Source organism: Sander lucioperca, chromosome 2 (assembly GCF_008315115.2).
Source record: "Sander lucioperca isolate FBNREF2018 chromosome 2, SLUC_FBN_1.2, whole genome shotgun sequence".
In the NCBI taxonomy this organism is placed as follows: Eukaryota; Metazoa; Chordata; class Actinopteri; order Perciformes; family Percidae; genus Sander; species Sander lucioperca.
The window spans coordinates 13466589-13492905 of record NC_050174.1 but is presented as its reverse complement, the minus strand read 5'-3'; the positions used below and the strand labels follow the sequence as shown (position 1 = coordinate 13492905).

The 26317-nt window shown below is 41.1% G+C and overlaps 1 protein-coding gene across 5 annotated transcripts in view; it reads left to right on the top strand.

Annotated features, from left to right (window-relative positions):
* si:ch211-106a19.1 (uncharacterized protein LOC561797 homolog) overlaps positions 1–26317 on the top strand; it is a 55923-nt gene that overhangs the window by 12969 nt on the left and 16637 nt on the right. For 4 of the 5 annotated variants that reach the window (XM_035993046.1, XM_035993052.1, XM_035993050.1 and 1 more), the window contains one exon: positions 25038–25288. In XM_035993046.1, coding sequence (XP_035848939.1) covers positions 25038–25288 — 251 coding nt within the window. Of the gene's footprint in view, positions 1–10402; positions 10705–25037; positions 25289–26317 lie in introns of those variants that run through there. The other variant, XM_035993056.1, reaches the window with a different exon arrangement.

Below are 26317 nucleotides of genomic sequence, written 5' to 3'. Positions count from 1 at the left end.
AGCATGTTGTATTGACCAACAACTGCATTTCAATAACCTACTAATTCTACAAGACCGCACTATCCCCTGCCTCTCACAGCCACCACAGTTAACGCATGCAAATCAAGCACCCTGTAGAGATTCATCCAAGTCTCCCTGAACTGCCTTCATTGGTGACAGCCAGCCAGGTAACAATAGTCTTTCCCTGCACCCATTTAATCGGCTAATAATATTCGTTGTGGATTTTTCTATTAGGAGCAGAGTGGAGAGCCACACCTAGGAAGCTTCTAAAACATGCTATTATGAATAAGAAATACACTTGAAAACAGTTAAAGGAAAGGCTGTTTGTGCTGCCAAAGCTAGAGAATAAAACAAGAGATCCAACTGTGTGATAAGAACTTATATAAAGAAATGAACATTATTTACGTGTAGATGTTTTAAATGTGTGGATGTTTAAAAAAAAAAAAAAAAAGCTTATAGTGGGCATCATGTCAAAAGTCTAAAGTGATTTCAATATCCATATTCAAAATGTTATATACAGCTCGGATGTACTGACAAAAATGTGATATATAAATTAAAATAAATCTCGTAGCTACTCAATAAATAATTGTAGCCATTATTGTCCCAACTGTTATTCTGTCAATCTTTGACCAATATGACTGTGAAATGGGTATGAAATTGCATTCAATATGATATTAAAAATGTCTGAAAAAGTTCCGCTTGAGCACCTGCTCCCCCCCCTTAAAATGTGTGTGCACATCCCTATTTTACAGTTAACTTGAACCTTTTTGGGCACATGTTTTTGATTTAGTTTGAGTCTTTCTTAATGAAAATGTATATAAGATTTTTTTAGTCAACAAAATTAAAAATCAAACAAAAAATCATAAAAATGTTATGTCTTTTAAGCTTTCCGAGGATAAAGCTGTTGCCATCTTTGATGTAGACCGTTGTTATGGTTATAGGTGTTGTTCTCATCTATTGTGAGGTTAGTGGAAAAAGGCGTTTACCTGTTTATACTAGACTATGGTTCACACACACACTACCTCTGCTTCTTGACAGTATGACAGGAACTGACTGACTGATTAGAGGAAATGGTGTGTAAAAGTTGTTTGTTCTTTTTTTTTTATGAGACCAAAACTAGGAGAATATAGTTGTAAATAACTGGAATTATTCTTTTAAATAGAGGCCACATGTCTCAGAATATAATATTATGATAAATAATTTTCCTTTCTGCTTGATTATACATGTGGGAGTCTTAGCTAGATAATTAGGTTTGAATATTGTGCCTGTATTAGTCTCGCCTCTTGTCTCTTACATGACTGTTTTGGTATTGGACCATTGTTTACTCAATTTAAAGGGTCTATAAATTATGTTAATTATGACTCTATACAGTCAGTGAACAGCGCTATTCAGGCACTGCATTGTTACAGGATCCATACTACATTACTGGGATTATTGTGCTGTCCTTTGTTGTACAGGATTTTTGTCTGCTCTGTAGGACTCAAGTGTGTCCAGTGACCTGCTGTATGCTGCATGAAACTTGAATTTGTTATTACACTCACATTGTGTCCCAGTCGACACCCACATTTTCTCTCTGTCGCTTTTCTGCTTTATCAGCAGCGAGGCGAAGTTGAGAAATTGAGAATGTGGATACAAGCAGGTCATTAAGCGATCAGCTAGGACAATAGTTCAGTACTCAGGTTTTCCATTTTCCTTCTTTTTTATCCTCTTAGTGGATTTCTGTGTTGTGACACATCTTTTTCGCTGGTCAGGTTTAGCTCTTTATGCCAACTAAGAGTGTTTTTCCCACAGCACTGCAATCTGCCATGTGGGCTGGATACTGTTATGTTGTTGTCGAAAGGCCACCAATGTTGAAAGCTCTGTTCTCTGTAAGCAATATTAATTTAAACTTTCCATCTGGCATTTTGTGCCACGGCAGTGAGTGATAAAAACAAACATTCTAATTTCTTTTAATGAAGTTTAATTAAGGTTCCCTTCAGCCAAGCTCTTGGTTCACTACGTAATGCTAGTAAAGTTGGGCTTAACATAAGAAGCTAAAATATTGGTGCACAGTGTGAGACTGAATGGCTCAATTCCAAAGTGAGCCCTGAGGACTAAGGACTAAAGACTCACAGACTTAATTGATCTCAGGTGCTAAATGAGTGAGTGTGTGAGGCCACATGGGCTCAGATAGGTATAAATGGGATTGGGACAGCACTTCATGAGATCACATGTTACCTTGGCGACGTTGAATAACAAAGATGTTGCTGACACTTGCCGGTTTGGGAATTTTCATTTTAAGTTTGTTGCTTTCCACACGGCCAAGGCACAGGAGACGGCTGCCTGATTCCAAATTTTTTCAAACTCTTGTTTTACAAGCTGGACAACAGGTTGGTCTGTGTTCCGTGGTCGTGTGTTGTGCTGTTGTTTACCTTTGTAATTTCCGGATTTCCCTATGGTCTCCACGGTAAATGTCACAACGCTTTGAACTGTGGGGAAAGGGCTCGGTAAGTGTGTACTCAAACCCTCACGCCCTTTGAAGTTCGACATTGGGACAACCCTAAGCCCTTACGAATTTTGCGAGAACGCACACCAAAGTCCGTGAGTCTGTGAGTCTGGACTTTGGGATTGGGCCAATGGCTTCATTTGTGTTTGTATCCATTTTAATAAAGTAGTCTGGTCTGTGGCCTACAGACTCTCTAACTGATGGTGAAGATTATTCTGAAAGTATTAGGAAAAAGAGGGAAAGGGAAACATGTTTTGTAATTATTTTATGTTGTCTGTGCTTTCACACACCATTCTTTCCTTTCATCAGGGGTGTGATTCTTCCGGATAATTCCGGAAATCCGGATTTTCTGACCTGAAAATGAAGCTCTCGTAAATCATGCAAATCCGCTTTTTTTTTGGGGTGTCGCAAGGCACAGGTCGGGGGTATTGGTAAACATACTCTGACTCATGTCTTCATATCACTCCGCAAGTGGTCCATTAATTTGTCACGATGTAACTTCATTCAAAGCAGAGCTTCACCAAAGAGCCTGCAATCGTTGCGGAAGGTTATTTGAATAAGAATTTTGGACGTGTGGGGGCGAACTATCTTCTTAGCTGAAGCCGACAACGGGACAATATTGTTGCATGTTGGCAATGCAAGCTGAAGCGATGTAGCAGATGACGTTGAGAAGTTGCAGTGAGGAATATTTTAGGAGCACCATTTTTGGCAGTGCAGAAAGGTAGTGGCCCACACTAACTTAGTGTTGAGCCGGGAAACATTGCTAAAAGAGCTCTACAGCGAAAAGATGTGCTGGGCGAGCCGTCAGTCGGTCGAAGCTAACAGAAGCTAGCTGGCGTAAGCTGACAGCTGACCAACGCTACCAAGTGATCGGCGGAGACAGGGAGTACATGTATTTGAAAGAGTCCGGCAGTTGTGGTAGACGAAGTCGGGATATTGGATGGAGAGTCCACTGCGGTCTGAAGGGCTAATCCTCGCTAGATCACTAGCTAGTCGGGAGGTTGACAACTAACGTTAGCCAGCTGAAGCTAACAGTCGATCGATGGTGAGTAACGTACATTACACAGGCTGGCAGCAGCACAGAGTCCAGAGTTGATAAGTGTGTGTGTGTGTGTGGGGGGGGTAGAAAGGTGTTGAGAATGACCAACACCTAATCTTAAACTTAGTGTAGCTACTTAATTTGCTACGACCCGATCAGAGGTTACTTAAATTGAGACGTTCAGTCAAAATCAATCATGTCACCTTCAAACGGGATCTCCGTTTGCAGGGTTCAGGCTGGACCCTCCCGGTGATCATGCTGCTCTGGGGGACCGGCTGCACAGTGAGAAGCCGCTGCTGACGGGCGCAGAGCTCTACCGGAACTCCGACTGCTGTCTGTCCGCGCGGCCGTCTGACGGCATCAGTATTAAATTGAGACAGTTTCATTAGCGGTTAAAAACGTCTCGCGTTAAATAGTAGTCTAATTCGGTACAATTGGTTTTAACGCCTGATGCAAAGTGTAGGCCTATTAGGAGTACACATGAAAACCCTGAACAAGCAGCGTCGCTCTGCTCTGTCTTTCTGCTATGCCCCATTCACGTAGTAGTTTTACACTATGTAGATTAAACTCTGCAATTAATCCGCGGTTCACATGTATGTATGAACTGTGGTGGTCCGTTACACTCTAGGCTATATTCAACATCACTGATTAAGTAGCCTAAGTCAATCCAACAAACGACTGGACTTTAGGGTCAAGTGTTGTTGTATCCGGCCCATGTCCTGGATGTGAAAGCCTCCTTACTGGACTACTGAATATAATAATATTCCATTATATTTTGTATTTTGAATTGTTACCTGCCACCAGAATTTTGTGATTTCCTTGCAATAAATATTGACATTTTTACCATAAATTGGTGCCTAAAAATGTATCAGAATGCAGGAATTGAAGTCATTTACCCTCAGAATTTCCTGGGGGAGGACACCCAGACCCCCTCCCCCCCCTGCTTTGTGTGTTCCCGCAAAGACAAATTCTGAGCAAGGAAAAACCCGGAAGTATAATCACAGACAGCCATAAAAAACATTTAAATTGCAGAGTTAGAGTTATAACTTAATATGTACAGTGTCAACAGAGAAACACGGACAATTGAACAGACAGTGACAACATACATACTACATACCTACATACTGTAGAGAATGACAGTAACAGCATACAAACGGCATAAATAAAAATTTGTTATAAACGTGTGCTCTTTAAAAAGTAGAAAGCATTGTTTGCCAGTTACATTAAATGTTTAAAAATCCGTAAATGTCCGTGGGTGGGGCTGCATGGGCGTGGTAATGTGGGCTGGTGTGGGTGGGTGTGGGTGTGGTAGTAAGGAGAAAGAATAGGAGAAGGAAGTTTGTGTGAGGTGAACCTGGTCACCACAGACCCAAATCTTCTCAGCTGTTGCTACTGTCATATGCTGCACTGTCTCTTCATGTGGCACTATTATTTATAACAAGGTAATGCAATGTGTGATCAAGTGATGACTGATTAACAGTAATGTAAATGCTAAATGCCCTAATACCTACATATCATGTAAGACTCAATTTCTCCATTTCTTTGCACAAAACTCTCCAGAAAGTGCCATTTAATGGTTTATTTTTTTTTTAAATGAGGGGGGGAGGGGGCTGTCGCAGCGTCATGGGTGCGCCGTATATTTTCCTGCTTTTTTGTCCTTTGCCAATCACACCTATGTTTCATTTAGTTCTTGTGTGTGCCTTTTCTGTTGGCAAGAGCAGAGTCAGGGTTTGTAGCAGCATCGGTCATGGGATTGGGAAAGAAAGACCCTTCTTTTTTGTCTGGTGGTCTCACAATGTGATAATGTCTCGCACTACTTTGGAAACATCTGACCTCAAGCCTATTAAACTGTAGCCTACATGTAAGACATCCCACAAATATCACTGAACTGAAACTATTCTTTAATGAGCAAATGTTCAAAATAATGCTCATTTTTGCAGCTCTGGTCAGCAGCCATGGAAACATTTGGTAGAGGTATTGCTTATGGGGATGGTTTATTACGTCTTCAATGCGAGATTTGCATACTTTTTGAAAAGCAAGGCTGTTGATACTAGGGATTGACCAATACTGGTTTTGCAGGGCCGATACCGATTATTAGTAGTTGATGAAACCGATAACCGATATTTGTAAAGTAGAAATGCTACAGGGTAAAAAGCTCAACTAGCTTCAAGCAGAGGATGAGACACTTCTGCTGGAGGCTACTGCATGTCAACAGAGGCGAGGGTGAAGAGTGTTGATTGGCTATTACTCGTATAACATCTAGCCAATCGGATGGTGTTGTGGGTGGGCCATTAAGTCAGACTCAGTGGTGAGTGAAGCGGAGCAGATGGACACAGCTGTAGCGGAGCCAAAGTAGCACACTTTTTCTTTAATTAACTTTATTGGTTATCAATCAAATAAAATGCCGATACAGATAATCTGCAAACTGCCAAAAAACAGGCCGATAATCGGTCTATCCCTAGTTGATACTTTAGTAGCATCCTCATTCAGGACATAAAAAAGGTTCCATTAACTGTTTGTGTGTCTGCAGTAGACACCTTTTTTTTTTTTTTTTTTTTTTTTTTTTCTTTTTATTAAATTGGAGTCCCGCCCACAGCGGGTTCCGGAAGTAAAAATACAATGCACTTTCTCCATTGACAAATTGGAATATAAGCCATAAAATTGTAACCGTCGATGGTTACTTAAAACCAGCTACGACATGACTAAGCGATTGTATATGCTCATATAGATGCCAAAGGTTCATGGGGCACCAACCTTGTTTTGAGATAAATGTCTTTTCTTCACAATGTCTTGGATAAGTACTCCATTACCCACAATCCTGAACAATCCCACAATCCCACAGTGATGCCTCTGATTGGTGGAACTCATGTTGGTGAGGAGGGGGAGCTGCCCGGAGCTGCCTGCACAATCTGTCATGCGCATGCCCAAGATGCTAATCCTGTTTTACGAGGATTGACGACACTGCACGAATCACAATCTATTCCACGCTTCTGTCGTTAGCCTCCACCGAGAAGCTAACGTTAGTTTAGCTAACAGCTAATTTGGCAAACCGCTAGCTGACAGCTTGATTTAGTCTAAAATAACGTTAACTCAAACTTAACACTGGGTAAAGCAGGCTACAGCTGACGTAACAGCTGTTATATAGTTTAACGGTTATTTTCAGGTTTTATTTTGAGGGTCTTTTTAAAGTTATTACATGCTGTCTCAGCTAGCGGTTAGCCGAATTAGCTGTTAGCTGAGTAGTTCCTTCGCTCGATAATGAAACTATGTACACAGTCTTGTACCTTTTGACGTTTTTTGGATTTTCTGTTCGTTTTTTCAGTCAAAAATATATGTTGTATGCTTATGAGTCACGTCATAGCTGGTTAGCCTAAGGCATGGTCTAAAACTCTTTATGTACGGATTTTTCCAGACGTCAATGGGAGAAATGAATGGGAAATGTACTTCCGGAACCCAAGGTCTCTCGGAGGAGGGGCGGGACTGTTGAGCTCTATTTGCATATGAATGAGAAAAATATTTTTACCACCATTACTTCTACATGTTTTAAGACGTGCAGGGATATTTCTGCAGACCCCTTAAGCATCAACATTTTAAAGCTACCACTCACAGAGGTTCTTACAGTGCCCACACCAACAGCTGCCACACAAAGGTGCTACCTGTTCTCGAGTTTATTTGTCAGTGATGACTAAGTGCACTCAGGGCTGGATGATTAATTGCCCAAGCATTTTGAGAGTCAGCTGTAATTTCACTCTGCTGCTTGGGGCATTGACATGAAGTGTTGTCTTCTTGTGATAACTAAATCATCAACTTGATGCATGGTTTCTCTACTATGAGCCAGTGTAGGCTGACCCATGAAGCAAGTACTCTTAACTCTTACATCTTGTGTTAAATTAAAGATCTTCTACCTCCTTTGGATAAGATGGTTGTTTTCGCCACAGGAGATGCATCAGTCCATTAGGAGCCCTCAGTTTCAGCTTGTATTTCACCGCAGTCAATAGTCTTTCTGGTTCTGCAAGTGGTCTTCTGTTGCATGAGTGACAATGAGGCAGCACAGTGTCTAGCATAATGTGGTCTTTTGGCATGGATCAATAACATGTATATGTACTGCTTCTGGAATTGACACAGCAAAATATTTTAAAAAGGGTGTGTGACTTCCTTCCCACGGTTAAACCGTTTTCTTGAGCTGGTTTTAGTAAGCTCGGTGCTTGTGTATCAGGCTGTTTAGAGTGTTTGGGTTCCTGGATCTTAATGCCGTAATTGTGCTCTTTAAACACCCTCTTTCTATTTAGTTTGTATTTCAGAGGGTTTGGCCTTTGACTGTCTCCTCCAGTAACTAATCAGGGAAATGTGGGGCTGAATTTCTGCTCAACTTTGGGATTTCAAAAGAATATCATGTACTATTTGGTGCAACTTAGTTTCACTCCAGTGTCCAGATTGTTTTTGAAACTAGGTCCTGCGTATGGAGATGATATTGTATAGGTTGGAGTCACCTATATTTATAAATTTAGGGTGCAGTATTTGCTCTAATGTTTCAACTTCTAAAAGGCAAATGGTGTAAATATAATTTAGATGTCATTTTTTATAACTATAATTATGTATATATTAGTGTATAATTATGTGTCCTACTTAATAATTGCGACATTTAGTAGTTTAACGATTACAGCAGTATTTCAGTTTTAACAGGCCATTCAGCACCACAACAGTGACTTTATTTATCTCAGTTTAATCCATAGATAATAATGGTAATAATTTCATACACAAAATGTAGCTCAAAGTGAGTAACATTTAAGAGTAATAGCTGAAAACAAGATATGAAAAAGAACAGACTGTTTAAACAACTTAATACACCCTAAAAAGACCCCAGATGCATCACACAAAGTCTGCTGTTTTGACCATTCAGGTTTTGGCTCTCTTTGCATGGTTAAAGTATTGAAGAAAAGAAATGATGATGGTCAAGTATGGAATTAATTAAGGTTTCATGCTTCGACGCCCCCCTTGAATATGCCCCGGGACATTTAGGGGATGTTATTTATTTACAGTCCAACAATCTTTCCCTGTCAGCACTTCTCTCACCTCACTTACAGTTCACATCAGCCCTCCCGTTACCTGTTTTTGCTGTTATCAGATATTTTACAGAATTACTGCAACACAGATTGTACAGCCGACAAGCTTCATGTGATACTGCAGCAGTTTTCAATCAAGGCAGGGTTGGACTTGTTATACTGTGTATACAGCCTAATTCGTATTTTATCCATGTTGTTGGCCATTGGAGAAGGAATAGGTGTTGCATTATGAAACAGTGACATCTCATGCTTTTCTTAAAGCCATGGCCCAGAGATATTAATAGCATTACTGATACATGTAAGCTGTTTTCAGTGTAAAAAATAGATTTGTGATTAGGTAGAGGCTTCCTTCCTTTGCATAATCACACAATTAACCAAGGTGTAGGGAGTTCTGAAAAAATATAATGATTATTGTTAATAACACCCTAAAGAGTATGTTAAGGCTATGGCTATGATTTTTTTAATACACCTCAGTACATGACATACTTTCTTGTGCTGGCTCACTTGTATATATTTGTCTGGATTAGTTATACATAACCAGTTAAAGATGTTGGACTTCTACAGTCTGAGCTGATTGGTTGGTTGGAAGGACAGTTAGATGTCATTGGTTGTTGTTGTTATTCTAAATTTATGATATTCTGATTATTTATTTACTGAAAACTGAAATTAGAGTATATTTAGCTTTGCAGGGGCTTCACAATACTAGTAAGTTGATACATTTGGTTCTATTTTGGGTCTAGATGATATGCCTGAAATTTCTATCACGATAATATTAAAGATATTTTTAGATATCGATAAACCACGATCACAGTAACATAATCACATTGTTATGTATTACATGAGACCAAACTCTGCATACTGTATGTGTAAAACAAAAAGTTCAATAACTAATTTTGATATTTATAGCATATTATAGCTTGCTCTAAATCATTAATTTGACTAGCAGAAATGTGTAAATTGATAACAGGATATGGTCATACTGTACAATGGGATACAGCTGAAAGTAAATAAACGATATATAATAGGCCTGTCCGACCTAGAATTGGTGTAATGTAATGTACAGTGTGTTCACAGAAGCCCACAGTTAACTCTAGGTGTCCTTGAGTTACAGTACAGTGTGATATGTACACTGTCAGTAATATTGGAACGATGACCTTCCCCTGCTTTGAAAAGGGAGGGAGTGAGGCTTGTTATTGCAGTCCAGGGCTAACTACAGTATGACTTGTGCTGTATTGGAACAGTGACACTGATCTGTCTGTGGGAGGTCAGATTTGAAGAGGTCAGTCGGCGGCTGTTGTTCAGCACGATAAAGAGATTCTGACAGAGGATAACAGAAGGACACATCAATCGGAGAGAGTGGAAATAGACATTTTATTGAAGGATGTTTTATTTTACCTTCTGCCCTTGGTCTAATGGCACCACCAGTTAATAATAAAATAGATAATAATGAAAAAGAAACTTCTGATATATTTTCATGTCTCATCATACATACATAAGCTCCCTGTGGTGTCATTTCAAGTGACATAGCCTTAATACCATCTCTGCCATTTCGCTTTCCTAAAATAGTTGACTTTTTCTGTCAGGGAGGAGGTAACAGAGAGGAAGCAATGCATTCTGGTCTTAGTTGTGTTGATGACTGCTGGCTGCCGAGTCCCATCTCCTCTCTGCTTCACTCACTCACTCTCTCTCTCTCTCCCTCCATCTCCAATCTGCACTGCACTGAGAGAAGCATGTGGAGGAGAATTGTAAATGTGCCGAGCTTTGTGAATGTGTGTATCCTGAGTGCGCATGTGTTTCCGGAAGAAAGGGAAGAAATGCACGTGAGGAGATAGGAATTACACGAGGGAGCACCTGCATCGCTCCCCTGTCTGTTTACTGTATGTACTTGTGTGAGTATGCATGTATGTGCCTGCACGCTGCAATGCTGAACAGGGAAAGCCGCTGCCTCTGCCCCCCCCCTCGCTGGGATTATGTAGTGGCCCAGGGCAGCGTTGCGTCTCAGGGAGCGTGGAGTGGGATCAGGCCTGCAGAGAGTGGGATGAAGGGTCGGAGCTGCTGGGAGCCGGGGATGGTCCGCTCCCTCTGCAACTCGGGCTGCCTGGGTAAAGTCAACCAGGGTCAGTATAGCTATGGCTAAAGCTATAAGACATTAGCATGGAGCTGTCACACTCCTCTTCATCTGTTCAATGACAAAACCTTCCTTATCCTGCTATCTCTTCCTCATCGTGTGTCTGAGAGGTAGCTGTCATCCCTCCATCCATCCATCCATCTTCCATCCTCTCTCTTCGGCATCTGTCATCTGTCGCCATGGATGCTCACATCTCTGCAGCCTCCCTCAACAATGCAGCGCCTCATGCTGTAAAAAGAGCAGTGTGTCCTCTCTCCTGCACTCCTCACTGCATGCAGTCTCCTTCCCTCTTACCTTTATTTCTCCTGTGCTGCTCTCGCTCAGACTCATTTCCCCTCTCTTCTTTGCGCCTGCTCCACCTTACATTTGCATATGGATGATTTGGAGCCTGCCAGGCCTAAGTGTTGTGTTGGCAACGTGCATCTGAGTTTGCATATTATATGTGTTGAATTCTTTTGACCAACAGAAAGTCTAAAATGTGACATGCTGTATTTCTCAGGGTCCTTAAGTGCAAGTGTTACAACAGGACAAGTAGAGTGGTGAGAGTATTAACTAAGGACTACAGGCAATACTAGCCTGCATAACATGTTGTCCAAATGGTGAAGGATTTTGCACAGATCAAAACAATATTCTATTACTGCTCATGGCAGGTTAATAGCATACTATCCTATACAGTGTACGTTATGTTGTATATACTCTATATATGAATATGTACCTTTGGAGAAACAATGAAGAAATACGTTAACTATCACATTTCCCCTCACTGTCTCTGCCCATCCTTTTCTACCTTTCCACCTCTCTCACTTCATCTATCCTTTTTTTGCCCATGGCAGAATTGGACAATGTTGAGTTGAACAGCTGTGCTCTTAAGCCTGGGGCTCTCGTCTCCTCACTGTGATCACTGAAATGAGTTTGGCATAGGTGGTATAGGCCATGTTGTTTTTAAGGCTTTTCATAGTAGGCTTCTGCACATTCTCTGCAATATGAATGTTAGGATGTGATTTACACAGAAGAAGAAAATAAGCCGGAACCAAAATATCACAACTTTGGACATCGATCCAATCATCTGTAATCCTCCAAGGACAATATACTATAGTACTAGCTGTTCTCTTATAGTGTCAAAAGAACATCCTATATGTCAGTGGTATTATTCAAATATAAAATTGCTTTGATCTTGTGTATAAACACTTGGGTTTATACTGGCGTTGCCTCTGAAGAGATACATTGTGTTTGACGTGTTGAAATTTAAAATTTAAATTTAAAACCTGTTTTGGTATGATATGTGAATAAATGTAACTAGTAATATAATTAGGGTTCAACAATAAGGGTTGACCGATGGCAAAGTAAAACGCAACTTTGGGCAAGTAAATATAACAACCCTTTTATTTCATTCTCTTACCCCCATCCCTGTGTCCACATCGGAGAATGCTTGTTGAGTTATTTGATTTGACCGGGCAAGTGAAAAAAGAACAGTTTAACCCTGATAAGACAAAATGAGTAGCTCTCATCCGTGGTTATGAAGTCCTTTGAACGCCTTGTGCTTTCACACCTCAAAGACATCACAGACCCCCTCCTGGACCCCCTGCAGTTTGCCTACAGAGCCAATAGGTCTGTAGCCAATGCAGTCAACCTGGCCCTCCACTACATCCTCCAGCACCTGTACTCCGCAGGAACCTACGCCAGGATCCTGTTTGTGGATTTCAGCTCTGCCTTTAATACCATCATCCCGGCTCTGCTTCAGGAGAAGCTCTCCCAGCTTGGTGTGCCTGACTCCACCTGCAGGTGGATCACTGACTTCCTGTCTGACAGGAAGCAGCATGTGAAGTTGGGGAAACACGTCTCCGACTCACAGACCATCAGCACCGGATCCCCCCAGGGCTGTGTTCTTTCCCCTCTGCTCTTCTCCCTGTACACTAACAGCTGCACCTCCAGTCACCAGTCCGTAAAGCTGCTGAAGTTCGCGGACGACACCTCCCTCATTGGACTCATCTCTGATGGTGACGAGTCCGCCTACAGGTGGGAGGCTGACCACCTGGTGCAAGCAAAACAATCTAGAGCTCAACGCTCTAAAGACAGTGGAGATGGTTGTGGACTTCAGGAAGTACTCAGCCCCACCTGCCCCCATCACCCTCTGTGGCTCCACTATTGACACTGTGGAGTCTTTCCTCTTCCTGGGAACTACCATCTCCCAAGACCTCAAGTGGGAGCTGAACATCTGCTCCCTAATCAAGAATGCACAACAGAGGATGTACTTCCTGTGGCAGCTGAAGAAATTCAACCTGCCAAAGACAATGATGGTGCACTTCTACACAGCCATCATCGAGTCCATCCTTACATCTGGAACGCTGCTAGTACTGCCAAGGACAAGGGCAGGCTGCAGCGTGTCATTCGGTCTGCAGAAAAGGTGATTGGCTGCAATCTGCCGCCGCTTCAGGACCTATACACCACCAGGACTCTGAAGTGTGCTGAAAAACTTGTGGCTGATCCCTCCCACCCCGGCCACAAACTCTTTGAGTCACTCCCCTCTGGCAGGAGGCTGAGGTCCATCAGGACCAAAACCTCACGTCACATAAACTGTTTTTTCCCATCTGCCACTAGCCTTATCAACAAGGCCCGGAACCCACCCTGACACCTCTGGCTCTATATGCCGCTGTACTCACTCTGCTGTACTGCTCCTTTTTATTTTTACTTTTATTTTATTTATTATATTTTTTTAATTTAATACATACTGTGTACATTTACGTATACTAATATTGTTTATATTCTATTTAGAGAATGTGTGAGATGCACCAACAACACCAAAACAAATTCCTTGTATGTGTAAAAAACGTACTTGGCAATAAAGCTTTTCTGATTAATGTAAATTACATATGCAGTACGTATGAGTTCAGTAAACAATGGTAAGTGTTACCACTTTAGCTCAGTAAATTGGAGAGCTTACTGTTCCAACTGGGCCACTGCTGAAAAAAGTAACAAATAAAACAGCCTGGATAATAAGATGCTGTACAATGTCGCAGCTCCCCATGATAAAGCACACACATGCCAAACAATCATATCTGGTTGACAGCCATGAACTCATGAAGGCAGTGCTTCAGTTTTAGCCAGGATTTGGGATTTGTGAAAAATAGAAGAGGAAGTAGTATAAGAAAGCTTCCAGAGAGGCATAAAGTTACTTTATGTAAGGATGAATTCTTAATGATAACAAACCTGATTGCTATGCCAAGCCTCTAAAACAGTTTGAGACTTCTGTCTAATTAAATGTAAGTGATCTTTCAGTTGTGATAGTCATATGGGCATATATCTACTATATCCTTGTTAAAATGACTAATACACTTACAGAGAATGTCTGCCTTTTGTACTGTATTGATCCCAGAAAGTGTGTATACTTTTGCCGTTGTGCCATATTTTGTAGACCTGGTCTGGCCATTCACATCACTCCATTTGCATCTATTTTTTAATAGAAGCATTAGTTCCTGTGCATAAAAAATATATTTATTCATGAAGCTGAAGGTTGAGTCATTGATAATCAGTGGCATCTGCAGTCAGGCAATGAAATGTTCTCTTACCCAGTGGAAATCTGTTGGTGTACTCTTGGGCTGCTGTGATGAACAGAACTATTGAGTGGTTTGTGACACGTGAGATTCCACATCACTTTGATAATCACTTCTTAGTGAGGTATGTCTGTGTTTCTGCTCTGAGACTGAACATGAAAACTCTTGTCAGTGTTCACAGACAGTTGACATTTTACTTTTATCCTTCCTTAGTTAAAAATACACACATCCTGTAAGCATTTTGTAAGACGGGTCAGAGCACAGGCTCAGCCCCTGGAGCTCCTGCTATGCGCTCATCATTTTAAATTTTTCAAATATGAATGCACATAACTTAAGAGTACTTTAGAGACACCTGTACAACTGCTCTGTGAAGGCTCTTTTTTGGTTTGATGGCTACCCTCATGGCTTATTATCTTGCAGCGCTGGCACCGGGACGATTAGTATGATGGATCATGATCTTGCTGTGTTCCCGGGTTACTGACCCATGGATTACGATCTTGCTAAATCCTTCCACATTATCAGGGTGTTCAATGAGAGAGGGTGACAGTAACTCAACAGTAGCATGGACTGTCAAATAGGAGATCAAAATGCTTTTAAAACTAGCTTGCTAAGTTTTGTCGAGTTAAACTTGTCATTGCAGTGCTTGCGATATGGATAAATTACTCTTTGTAATTAAGGTTGGGCATCATTTTGATTTTAACGATTCTGATTCCAATTCCGATTCTTCCTTTTGATTCCAGTTCTCATCGATTCTCGATTCCGATTCTTTGAGAGGTGGAGTTGAAACGGTTCACATGCCTATTTTCACAAATAAGAGGAATTTTGAGTCAATGGTGGTTTGCAGTTTTACCGCTTTTTCAACGTAAAATAAAGCCCCACTAGAGCGCTGCTTACTGTGCTCCAAGGCTGCAACACAACAGGCACCTGGCCGCTTCGGAAACCAAAACTTGCGCATTAAATTGGGAAGCGATGATCAGATTTGAAACCAAATCCTCTAAACGATTCCAAACGATTCCAATAAATAAACGATTCCGATGGAATGATAATTTTTTTAAACGATTCCAAGTAGGAATCGGTTCTCGATGCCCAACCCTATTTGTAATGTAATTCTATATTGCAATAAAGTTATGAGATACATACAATCTTCCAGATATCAATTGGTAAACAGTCTATGTATAAAATATGAATACAGGAATGTCTGTATTGGATGTATTGGCCAGTGAATTAAATATTTCACCAATTAAGGTATTTCATTACATTAATGCAAACATTCTAAATCTAAATTCAGTATTGCATTAAAGCAATCCTGCTCATTGCCAATTTTGACCAAAAAACAAAACAGCCACAGATATTACAGGGAGAGCTACCATAGAATAAACTGTGTGGTAAAATCTCTGACATTTGAAAGATTTGTATCGTCTCATGGTTAATATCATCCTAGAATATATTTGAGTAGGGTTATGCCTTCATGCATGAACTTCATAGCGAGAGTCAAATTCTGTCATTAAAGTCAGAATGCTGGATTGCATGTATGAATAATTTCCTGTGACTCCCATGTGCACGCAAGGGCAGTTTGAATCCGGCACGGGAATAGCAGACTTACAATAAAAACTACTATATAGAGAGGTAATTAAAGAATATACATTGAATGTCTATTTCCTAAAAAATGGCAACCTTAAATAATATCTATATATATTAAAAAAACGATTTGATCTCAAGAAAATGTTAAAGATTATCCCTTTTAAGTGAGCTATAATAGTGCATGTCAGGGATGTGTTGGTATATTGTTTGTGTGTGAACATGTGAGTTTATGAGTGAATACTAAATTTGCAACACACAACCGAATCGTTTAAGACTGGAAGATGTGCACTATGTTGTTGAGCTGCACCTGACACTGTACCTCTGTCAATGAGACATGTCTTTCAAAAACATTAATAAACTTTTTATATACAAGCCCTATTTTACATGAACCAGGGCAGCTGTTGACAGACCTCCTCCTGTCACAGCCTGAGCAGCTGTTTGCATGCATCTAAATATAGAATAAACTTGTGTGAGCATGCATTCAGTTAATGAATGCTTACCAGTGGGTTTTAATTAAGCTCTTTGCCTTCCAATGATGAAAACGCTCTCATAAATATAGTGTACATCAGACAATGAATAAATCACTGCATACTGTTTCAGATGGTAATAGGCTTCTCTGTTTGCTTGTGAGTCATTGTCTCTATAGAGCAAATGTATTTATTACTGCAGTAATTTCCTGGAAATCCTGTTACAGTTGCCGGTGTAGATGAGCTCAGTTAGTATTCTAAGGTTGTAGTATAATTAATGACCTTAACCTTCAGACTGTAGGAGTTATGCAGTAAGCAAGAGCCATTTTCCTCTCTCAGGTTTGATGCTCCAGCTGGGAATTCATAAAACTCAGCACACCAGAATATAAATCTACAGCTTAGTAGTCAGCAGTCTGATCGTTTATCTTTTTGTCTATCCCAAGCACATTATAAAATGCTACTGAATTAAACTCATTGTTTAGTTGCTGCAGTTTGCTTTTAATCTTTCCTTTTGTTGTTTGCCGCTTTCTGAGAGTGTTCAATTGGATACACTGCCAGATCTGTACTGCAGAGCTTTGGGGATAGTGATGAGTTGCACTGCACAGTTTCTCATTTGCTTGTGGAAAGCTGAGCGCCATGTTACTGGGTTTAACCTGCTGTCTCCTCTGTTTGTCTCCTTGTGATGTATCTCAGGGGAGGTATGGAGCCAAATGGAGTTAGCAATTACTGGCCAGGATTACACTACCCTCCCCTGGGACGCATCTTCGCTCTTCATCTACCCTGTTCCCTCTTCTGTTTCTATAATTCTTCTCATTCATTCTCTTTTTCATGCACACTCCATCAAAACAGTCAGCTGCAAAACACTCATCCCCCTCTCTCTTTGCTGTCAATGCTTAAAGAAATATTTTCCAACCACAGGTACAAACTATTTCACAGTATGTATGCAAAAACACAAGTCTGGACCCTTGAGCAATATTGTGGTGTGATAAGTTGACTCTTACCTTTTTACTGTGTCTGAATAGGTGTACATTTGGTTAAAGCCAAAAGATAACAGCCAAAGTGGCCGGGTTGGACAGTGGTTGAGCAGGCGCACATATACTGAGAGGTTTGTGCCTCGACGCAGAGGTCCAGGGTTCAAATCCGACCTGTGACGATTTCCTGCATGTCTTCCCCCTCTCTCTCCCCTTTCTCACCTAGCTGTCCTGTCCATTAAAGGCGGAAAGCCCAAAAAATAATCTTTAAAAAAAAAAAAAAAGATAACAAAGTACCACATTTTAATAATAGCTCACAGCACCACAGTGACTCTCAGTATCTGACTCTTTTTTGGACACTAGTTCCCCCTCTGATAACGCATTTCAGTATGTTCAAATACCATATTTAATCCAGAGGGGCAGGACATTTCTCCCATGTGCAGGGGCTGGTTGACGTCCACGTCTTTCTGCCACAGGGTGACGTCTTGTCAGCCGGAGGCCTGGCTCCACTGCTCTGACAGCCTGTCCTCAGGGATGAGCAGAAAGACGAGCCCTGACAGTGGGACGGCAGAGAAACTACTGCTCTCCCAATTACACTCTCCCACATTTTATTCTCCTGTTTTCACTCTCTCTACCTCCCTCACTCTTTTGCACTGAACGCTGAGATGCAAGATAAGGAAGGCCTGAAGGGAGAAGAAGCTCCAGTATGCACATGCTGAGGATGGATGGAAGATAGATCAGTGTTTACGTGTTGAGATGTTGTGATTTGATGAGCTATGACCTGTAAACGTGTATCCCATCATCATCAGCCTCAGACACAGATATTTGCTTAAATTATATCCTCATCTTTTGAGTAGGAGGGCTCAGTAGAAACATGCTGGGAACTGAAAACAGATGTGCATTTGTGTCGATGCAGGGCGTTCTCCGAGGTGGTGCACTGTGGGGGAAGGGGCAAGGTAGAGCGCTCTTGAGGCATGACTTGCGTGGTAATGGGCTCCTGGCCTTGCCTCGTGGTGTCGACTTCACTACTTAGAGCCATCCATCCACAACTGCTGTTGGGAAAGAGGGGGTTGGAAATGGGAGGGGGCGAGCTAGGCAGTGACACTGATGCACAGACAGCATAGATAGGATATGTATTGACACAGTTGTATTGTAAAACCCAGCCTTCACTTTTTATTCCAGGTGTGAGCGATATACAGTTGATGGAATATGTTTAGCTTAAAGGGTTTTCATCTCCAGTAGTCAAACTCGTCAGGTAGTGCTTGACATTTATCGATCCTATATGGATCTGGCTCAGTAAACCAAACGGACATTACAGAAAGGACATTTCTGACATACTTGCGGAGGCTTCATTTTAGATCGAAGAAAGCTTTGTGTCATGGTTTCTCTTTGTCGTTGAAGGGTGTCTGTGCAGTAGAGCCAACAGCCAAATTGTTGTTCTTGCAGCTCACAACTTGTTTCAGTGAGGTTTAGGAAAGATAATTAGATTTGCAGGTGACATGCTGTAAGCAGAGTCCCTTCTTAACAAATGTGCCCCGGTACATGTGCCAGTTTATTTTTAAGTGGCATTGCTTAGAGCTGCTGAACTCATTGGCAGAATGAGGGTGAATAATAGGAACAAGGCTTCACTGCAGTGCTGCAAATGTCTTTACTTAGCCATGTGTTTTAGTTTACACTTAAACGCCCTAACTGTACATCATCATTTAACATTGGAAATAGTTGTCATCTTGAGTCAATCCACTGCTATTTAAAATGTGTTCAATGCTCTCCATAGGAACATATACATACATGTGCATATGTCCCATGTGACACTTATTTTTTTCTGCAAAGCACCTCTGAAATGTCCAAACACCACCCAGTGTCCATCTAACATACTGCATATTGTCCTAATGTTATCTAGAAGACTCTGCTCGGTAATTTCACACTCTCAAATGAAAATATGTTGCAGAGCACTGGTTTGAGTTTTCTTTATAGCTCAGTCAGTAGTGAATTTGCCATACAGTAACCTTGGTTTTCCTTCAGAACAGAAAATAGTCTCATGCTGTCGTTTAAATTCATTGAGGGGGGTTACTATGATCACTCTCCGTCTGCTCCGTATTGATCCACAGCATATAAGAATTTGAAGAAACTTGATGACAGGACACATTATGTCCTTCCTTTAACTGAAGTTGTTGCACCCTGCACACTCTTAACAAACCATGAAATACCCAACCTCACTTTAACCACTACTGTCGCCAAAGGGGTTATGCGCCCTAACTTTCACTTCAATGGCCTGTTGTGTATAGACATGCCTGTTATGCAAGAAGTTTGCAAAAAAACAATTTGCTGGTTTCTGGCATTTCAGATGTACTGTACACAGTTCTAATTCTGTGTCATTGTGTCAATTGTTTTGTTAGCTCTTATCATATGACAAATGTATGTCAAATGTATTTTTACATGAAACTTCCTCTTTTCTCATCTTGTAAAACGTTATAATATTTTGGATGATTCATTTTGAACTCTGGGGCATATACATACATTTATCCAATCAAATGTGATTTGAGGCAGGCTTATCGTTGCCTCGTGGGAGGAAGTTCAAAAATACCTATCAATTTGTCAACTAACTTAATGTTATCTGTTTAAAGCTCCTCTGCCATAGTCACACTTTATCAATCTAAGGCTTATTTCATTATCCTCTCAGACTCTCTCTGGACTTACTCACCTCTTTCATTGTCTATTGCTTTCTTTTGCACTGCAGCTGCCTGTCTCTTGAACAGTGACTTTATTGAAATTCAGTATAATTTGATTCCTACTCTATTGCTGGCCAGTGGGTGGATGGATTTTTGATCTTTGTTCCCTATAGGGGTTGTTGTAGCTGTAAGACTGCAGGGTTGACCTTTGGCTGGACTGTTTTGTTTTGGTCTGTTCCTTCTAATGGCCAGACAGTTGTCTCTCGGAAAGCCTTTTCAACATGTTCACACATTATCTCTGAGGCTTGAGGCTCAGTGTGTGTGCTGCTTCCTCCTGGCTAAACTTTGGTTACCTTTGGGTGAAAATGGATGCCCAGGAATGCAAACATGGTGAGAGTTTTTCTTACTTTCTCTTTCTTCCCCTTGCACACCTTCACCTGGTTTCTTTCTTCCCTCACTCATCTTAGTTCTTTTACCTTTTAGATAAGAGGACTTCACCCCCAAATATTTATGATCAATATACTATATGTGATGCTAAAGTACAGTAGACTTTTACTAAACACATATTGTCTTTTGTGGTTATTTTTGTAATCTTGGTTTGTTTGTTCTGAGCCCAACCTATATATTGACATTGCTATTATTATTGGCCAGATGTAGTTTATAATATGTGTATCAACTTCGGAGTATAGGCAATGTTGCTGTCACTATGTAATGAGCATTTTACTGTGCTGTACTTGGTTGTGACAATTTAAACAAGAGACCACGGCCATGCTAGCAGCAGTGCCTTGAGGTAAGTGCTAACATCAGCATGCTAACATGCTCTCACTGATGATGCTAACATACTGATGTTTAGCAGGTATAATGTTGTGTTAGTGTAACCATGTTCACTATCTTAGTTTGATGTTTAGCATCTTCTAATTAGCACTAAACCCAAACTACAGCAGAGTATGATGAGAATGTAAGTAGTTTTTCAGGTATTTGTTCTTAAACTAAACCATTGGACAAATTACAATTTTGACCTGAAGGGTACAAGCGGCCAAAATGGGTTTCCTCAGGAGGGTGGCTGGCGTCTCCCTTAGAGATAGGGTGAGAAGCTCAGTCATCCGTGAGGAGCTCGGCGTAGAGCCGCTGCTCCTTCGCGTCGAAAGGAGCCAGTTGAGGTGGTTCGGGCATCTGGTAAGGATGCCCGAACCACCTGATAAGCGGATAAGCGGAAGAAGATGGATGGATGGACCTGAAGGTGGTGCTAGATAAAAAGTCACAGGAACAACCAAGTTTTTACAATTGATCCTGAGGAGGACATGACTGTCTGAGCCACATTTCATGACAATCCATCGAAAAGTTGTTGAGACAATTATTTAAAAACACAAATATCTAACTCCTTGGTGGCGCAAGATAAAAAGTCAGGGGATCACCAAAGTCATTAGGATTAATTATCTGGGCACCATGAATACCTTCACAACATTTCATTGCAATCCATCCAATAGTTGTTTTGATAGACATTACAGTCTTGAGTCAAAGTGGTGGACATGCAGACAGACCAACTGACTGTTTTTGCTGTGCCACTGGCATCAGACTTTTTTAACTCTCAAAAATATATATTGGATATATTGTACAGTATATCTGTTAGGATTTACTCTTACGCTGTCATGGTTCCTTTGACTAGTGTGTCAAAAACTAGGACTAAAGAATTTTACTCACTTAGAGGAACTTGTTCATATTACTGTGGTGCCATTGCATTTGACAAAAATAAATGTTCTGGATGTCAAGCACCAGCTTTTCTTAATGAGTCCACTGCAGAGATATCTCTGTGCTGCTTGTTTCTCATTGGAGCTTGCCATTTCACCGGCCAAAGCAGGTCACAGTCAAATTTAACTCAGTATATTGCTGGTACATGATGTAGTCCTCCTGAGACTGCCAGGCTACCAGCATCCCCCACGCAGAGATCCATGTTATACTTGCATGGTGTAAATAGGCTTGACAAGGGTGATAGTCTCTTCCACTGGGAGGTCACAGCCAGCTGCCATGTTCTTAGAAGAAAGTGTTGCTTTAGTGCTGCCTCTCACCAAGACTGTGACAGTCTCTCCTATCAGCTACATAACAGACCTTTTCAATGTGACAAAGCATGCTCTGTACAGTGGAGTGTAGAAGACAGCAGAACAGCAGTTTCTAGACATGGTCAGCAGGGTGAAGAGACGGTCTCTATGCACTCAAACAATATGTAATACAGCTAGTGTTTAAAATAGTTAGTGCAGTACAAATTCAAAATACTGGAGATGGTCGTCTCCCCTGCCCCCTCCTCCCCAGACTCGAAGTTCATGGAGGTTGCCAGGCTGAGACCACAGCATCCACAACAATGTTTCTAGACACTTGTGTCACATAGCCAGACATACTTCACAGCACAGCAGAGTAGCATTGCTATGATGCTGGCTATATTGACAGTCATAAAAGCCCGTGCTCACGTGGAGCTCTGTACCCAACTGACAGGCACACTTTTTCGGCTTAGAATTACGTTAGGAACCGCTAAAAACAGAACAACCTCGCCATCCTCTCCACCCGACAGACATACACACTTCCTCGGCTTAGAATTATGGTGAGAACCGCTAAAAATAAAACTACCTTGCCGTCCTCTCCACCCGACTGAACACACTTTATTGGCTTAGAATTACGGCAACAATTGCTAAACACACTGCAAACTCACGGTCCTCTCTTCCCGATTTACAGCCCCCCTCTCTTGGCTTAAATTAACTCACCGTTGTCGGCTATGGCCGCTGAACAGGCTACATGTTGTAAACAGCCGTGGCGCGCTTGCCTGGTCCTCTGGTAACGTTAGCAGTTAGCAGGGTTAGCATGGCGGCGTTAGCCGGGACCAGTCGGGATCACTTTATTGGCTGTGTCTCAATTTGTTTTTGCGAGTAACCAACTCGGGTACTCTAGCTATATAATTCAATGTGAGTACTCAAATGTTGAAATGACATAAAATGCCCGTCCCTTGTAGCCGTGATTATTTAGCCTGAAGCTAATGCTTAGCTACCTGTTCAGGAGGACAGTTAGCTAGCCAACTCGGCGTCCTTTTGGGCTCTAAACTGTCTCCATCTTTCAAATACATCTCCAATATTTACCCGGGGTTTGTAACGTCTCTGGTCATGTAACTGTTAGAAACATGCAGGTTTTTTTTAGGTCAGGCAGAATCCATCTCCAAGTTTTTACAGGTATATCTGGCAACCCGGCCTGGTTGTCAAACTGGGCAGTTGATAACAAGAAATAGGCCAAAACACAAACAGAAATTCCGTCACGGAACAGAAATTTCAAAAGGAGAACATACTGCCATTAGCATTGTTGTCAGAAAAGATAGTATTTCAACTTAGCATGTTTCCTTAAAGGTCGTGTGTCTACAATGTGTAGGAATTTCTCCCATCTAGCGTTGAGATCATCTATCGCAGTCAACTCTCTCACACCACGCAGTTCAAAGTACGTATTTCAGCTACGGTAGGCTTCACAAGCCGGTCTTTTGCTCTTTTCAATATCGTTTTTGTTTTTCTGGGCGAAGAAGAAGACTGCTGTTACTGAAATTTGGATTTTGAATACGTGTGGTGCTCCATGTTTCCTTCTTCAAACTTGCTGGGGCCGGGAAGCTATGATACCCATTAGCAGCACCTGTCTGTTTATCATATGACAGCGAAAACACGAAAGACAGAGCAGTATGTCCTATATGTCCCTTAACGGCTAACGGATTTCAAGATGGTGCATGACTATGGAGCGTCTACCCCAGTTCATGTGAATGCAAATGTAAAATTTCAAGCCAAAAGGAATACTTGGAATTGATGGTGGTGGTTAATATTCATGAAAAAGGACAAGTTTGTGAACGGGCAACACCGATTTTGATAATGAACAACTAAACACGTTACACACTGGGTCTTTAATATCTGATGACGCATTGGGGTAATTTTTGAATTTATTACAGTAAATATATTACATATTGGACTTTTAAATATATTGTCCTTGTTGAAATAAACAGTGTCCTCTTTGTCCTAATTTTCCTTATTTGTCTTCATGTCCTCCTGCTTCTTCTTCTTGTCTGGTTCTTTTCGTTTTAGCAGTAGTTTTATGTCAGTCCTCTGGTGGGATTGTTGGGATACTTTTATGTTGGTAAACATTCTTCTGTGTGAATAAATATAGATTTGAATCACAGGTGCAAATATTTCTAATTTAGTTCAGAAAACCAGGAGTTCTGTTTTCTTCTTGGATTTGTTCCTTTTACATTGTCTTAAGGCTGTTTATGGACCTTGGTCTTACCCTTGGTATACTTCTGTCTTTTTGAGTGTGAGTGTGAGAGCGATTTAGGGCTGACGCTGCAACACTGTTCTCATATGTTCTCTTTAAACTCGAGTAACCTCTCTTTAGTGACATCATAGTCAAAAGGCAGCTGCTACCACAAGGGCTCATGGGTATGGATAAACTGTATGTATTCAAATGCCCTGATACAGCTTACATTTACATTTTATAAGCTACTGAGGATTTCTGCATACAGTCAGTCAGTCATATTTGCTTCACTGTCTAATGGTTGTACTTGTGTATCAAATGAAACCATCTGTAAAATCTGACTAACAGGTGTAATTAACCCAAATTTCATCAGTGGTAAATCACTGTTAAATGTACTTAATTTGTCTATTTATGATTTCAACATGTTTTTGTCTTTTCATTATTTAATAAACAACACTTAAAACACAAACACCAAAGCATACTTTGTGGCCACTATGGCTGTCATTTTTAGGAGTTGTGTAACTTTGGTTGGTCAGCGGAGGTCATTCAGCAGTAGAGGAGGTGGATATTTGTTTGCCATTATCTCTATTGGGAAATCTATCATAAGAAGGGTGTGTACTGTATGTATTTTGCGTTTCAGCAGCTATACAGTTAGATATGTTGCACAAAATTACCTAAGAAAAACCTTTCTATATTTTTTTAATATTCTATATTTTTCTATAATCTTTGTTAATCTTCTCTTTTATGATTGGTGTACAAGTCCCAATAATCGTCTCTTGTTCAAAATGGTGTATATTTGACCTCTGCCTCTCCCCTTCAGATGACTCTGGGGACGAAGAGCCTACATCCCAGTCGGACCGCAGCGAGATTCAGGGCACCCTGAAGATACTTGTCAGCAAGCTTGATGACCTCAGCACATGTAATGACCTGATCGCCAAGCACGGGGCAGCCCTGCAACGTTCCCTGAGTGAACTCGAGGGTCTGAAAGTCCCTGTGGAAGGAGGGGAGAAGATCAAGGCAGTCAATGAGCGAGCCACCCTCTTCCGCATCACTTCTAATGCTATGATCAATGTAAGTAATTGGGACAGACCAGCCTCCAAGACACAGCAGCAGTGAGCATGCTTTGGCATGATCAACGTGACAGGAATGCCAGTCATCTATAATGCCCTGGTTAGTGAGTGATGAAAGATAAGATCACTTTAAAGTGTGGCATTTTAAACGAGAGTCAGTGAGCTTAGAGAAGTAGTTCCAGACCATAGACTGCAAAAATAATGGAAGCTTCCAGGCCTGAGAAGTGAAGCCAATGCAGAAGTGCCTTAAACCTGCAATTTATCTAATTTCCAGCAGGGGGCGACTTCACTGGTTGCAGAAAGAAGTCTGTTTCCATAGAAGTCTTGAAAATTACCCTACTTCTCACTTGATTTATTACTACAATAAACATTATCAAAATAAGTTTATGGCCTTAATTGCTACTTCCAAGTCTTCTTCAATACAGCATGATGTTCATTTTGTAAATTATGGTCCAATTTATTTTAAAATTGACCATAAAGCAGGGGATGCTATAGGGGCGTGGCTACAAGTCAACCTGTCAATCATGACAGAGGCTTAGCAATGCGTATCCATGGCACTGTGTACATAAAAATAGTTGTGAAGTTGTTTTTGGGTGTTGTCCATGTTTTCATCGTAAACTTTGATCCTATCACTGTGTGTTTTCACTTCATCAACGTTAATTGGAACATTTGGTCTCCGAAACATGTCTTGTTCAGTGTTATACCAACCAAGCTAGCTGGTAACTTAAGGGAAAGTTTTGTTGATTTTCTGTATGCCGTACACGCAGATGAATGGCGGCAGTAACCGGAGGTCCGCATTTACCCGCCGGTGAATCTCCACTGGATGACTCGCTTCAGAAGGGTGGAAAATTGGCAGCTTTCCCCCTGCAGTGCCATTGCAACCATAACAACAATGGCTTGGCCGCGCCATCCTCCCCAGCACCTTAATACAGTTTTAACTTATTGTTAAGAATACCAACATCAATTGTCAATTTGTATAGCCAAAAATCACAAATTGACAATTTTTCTTCAAAAGGCTTTACAATCTGTA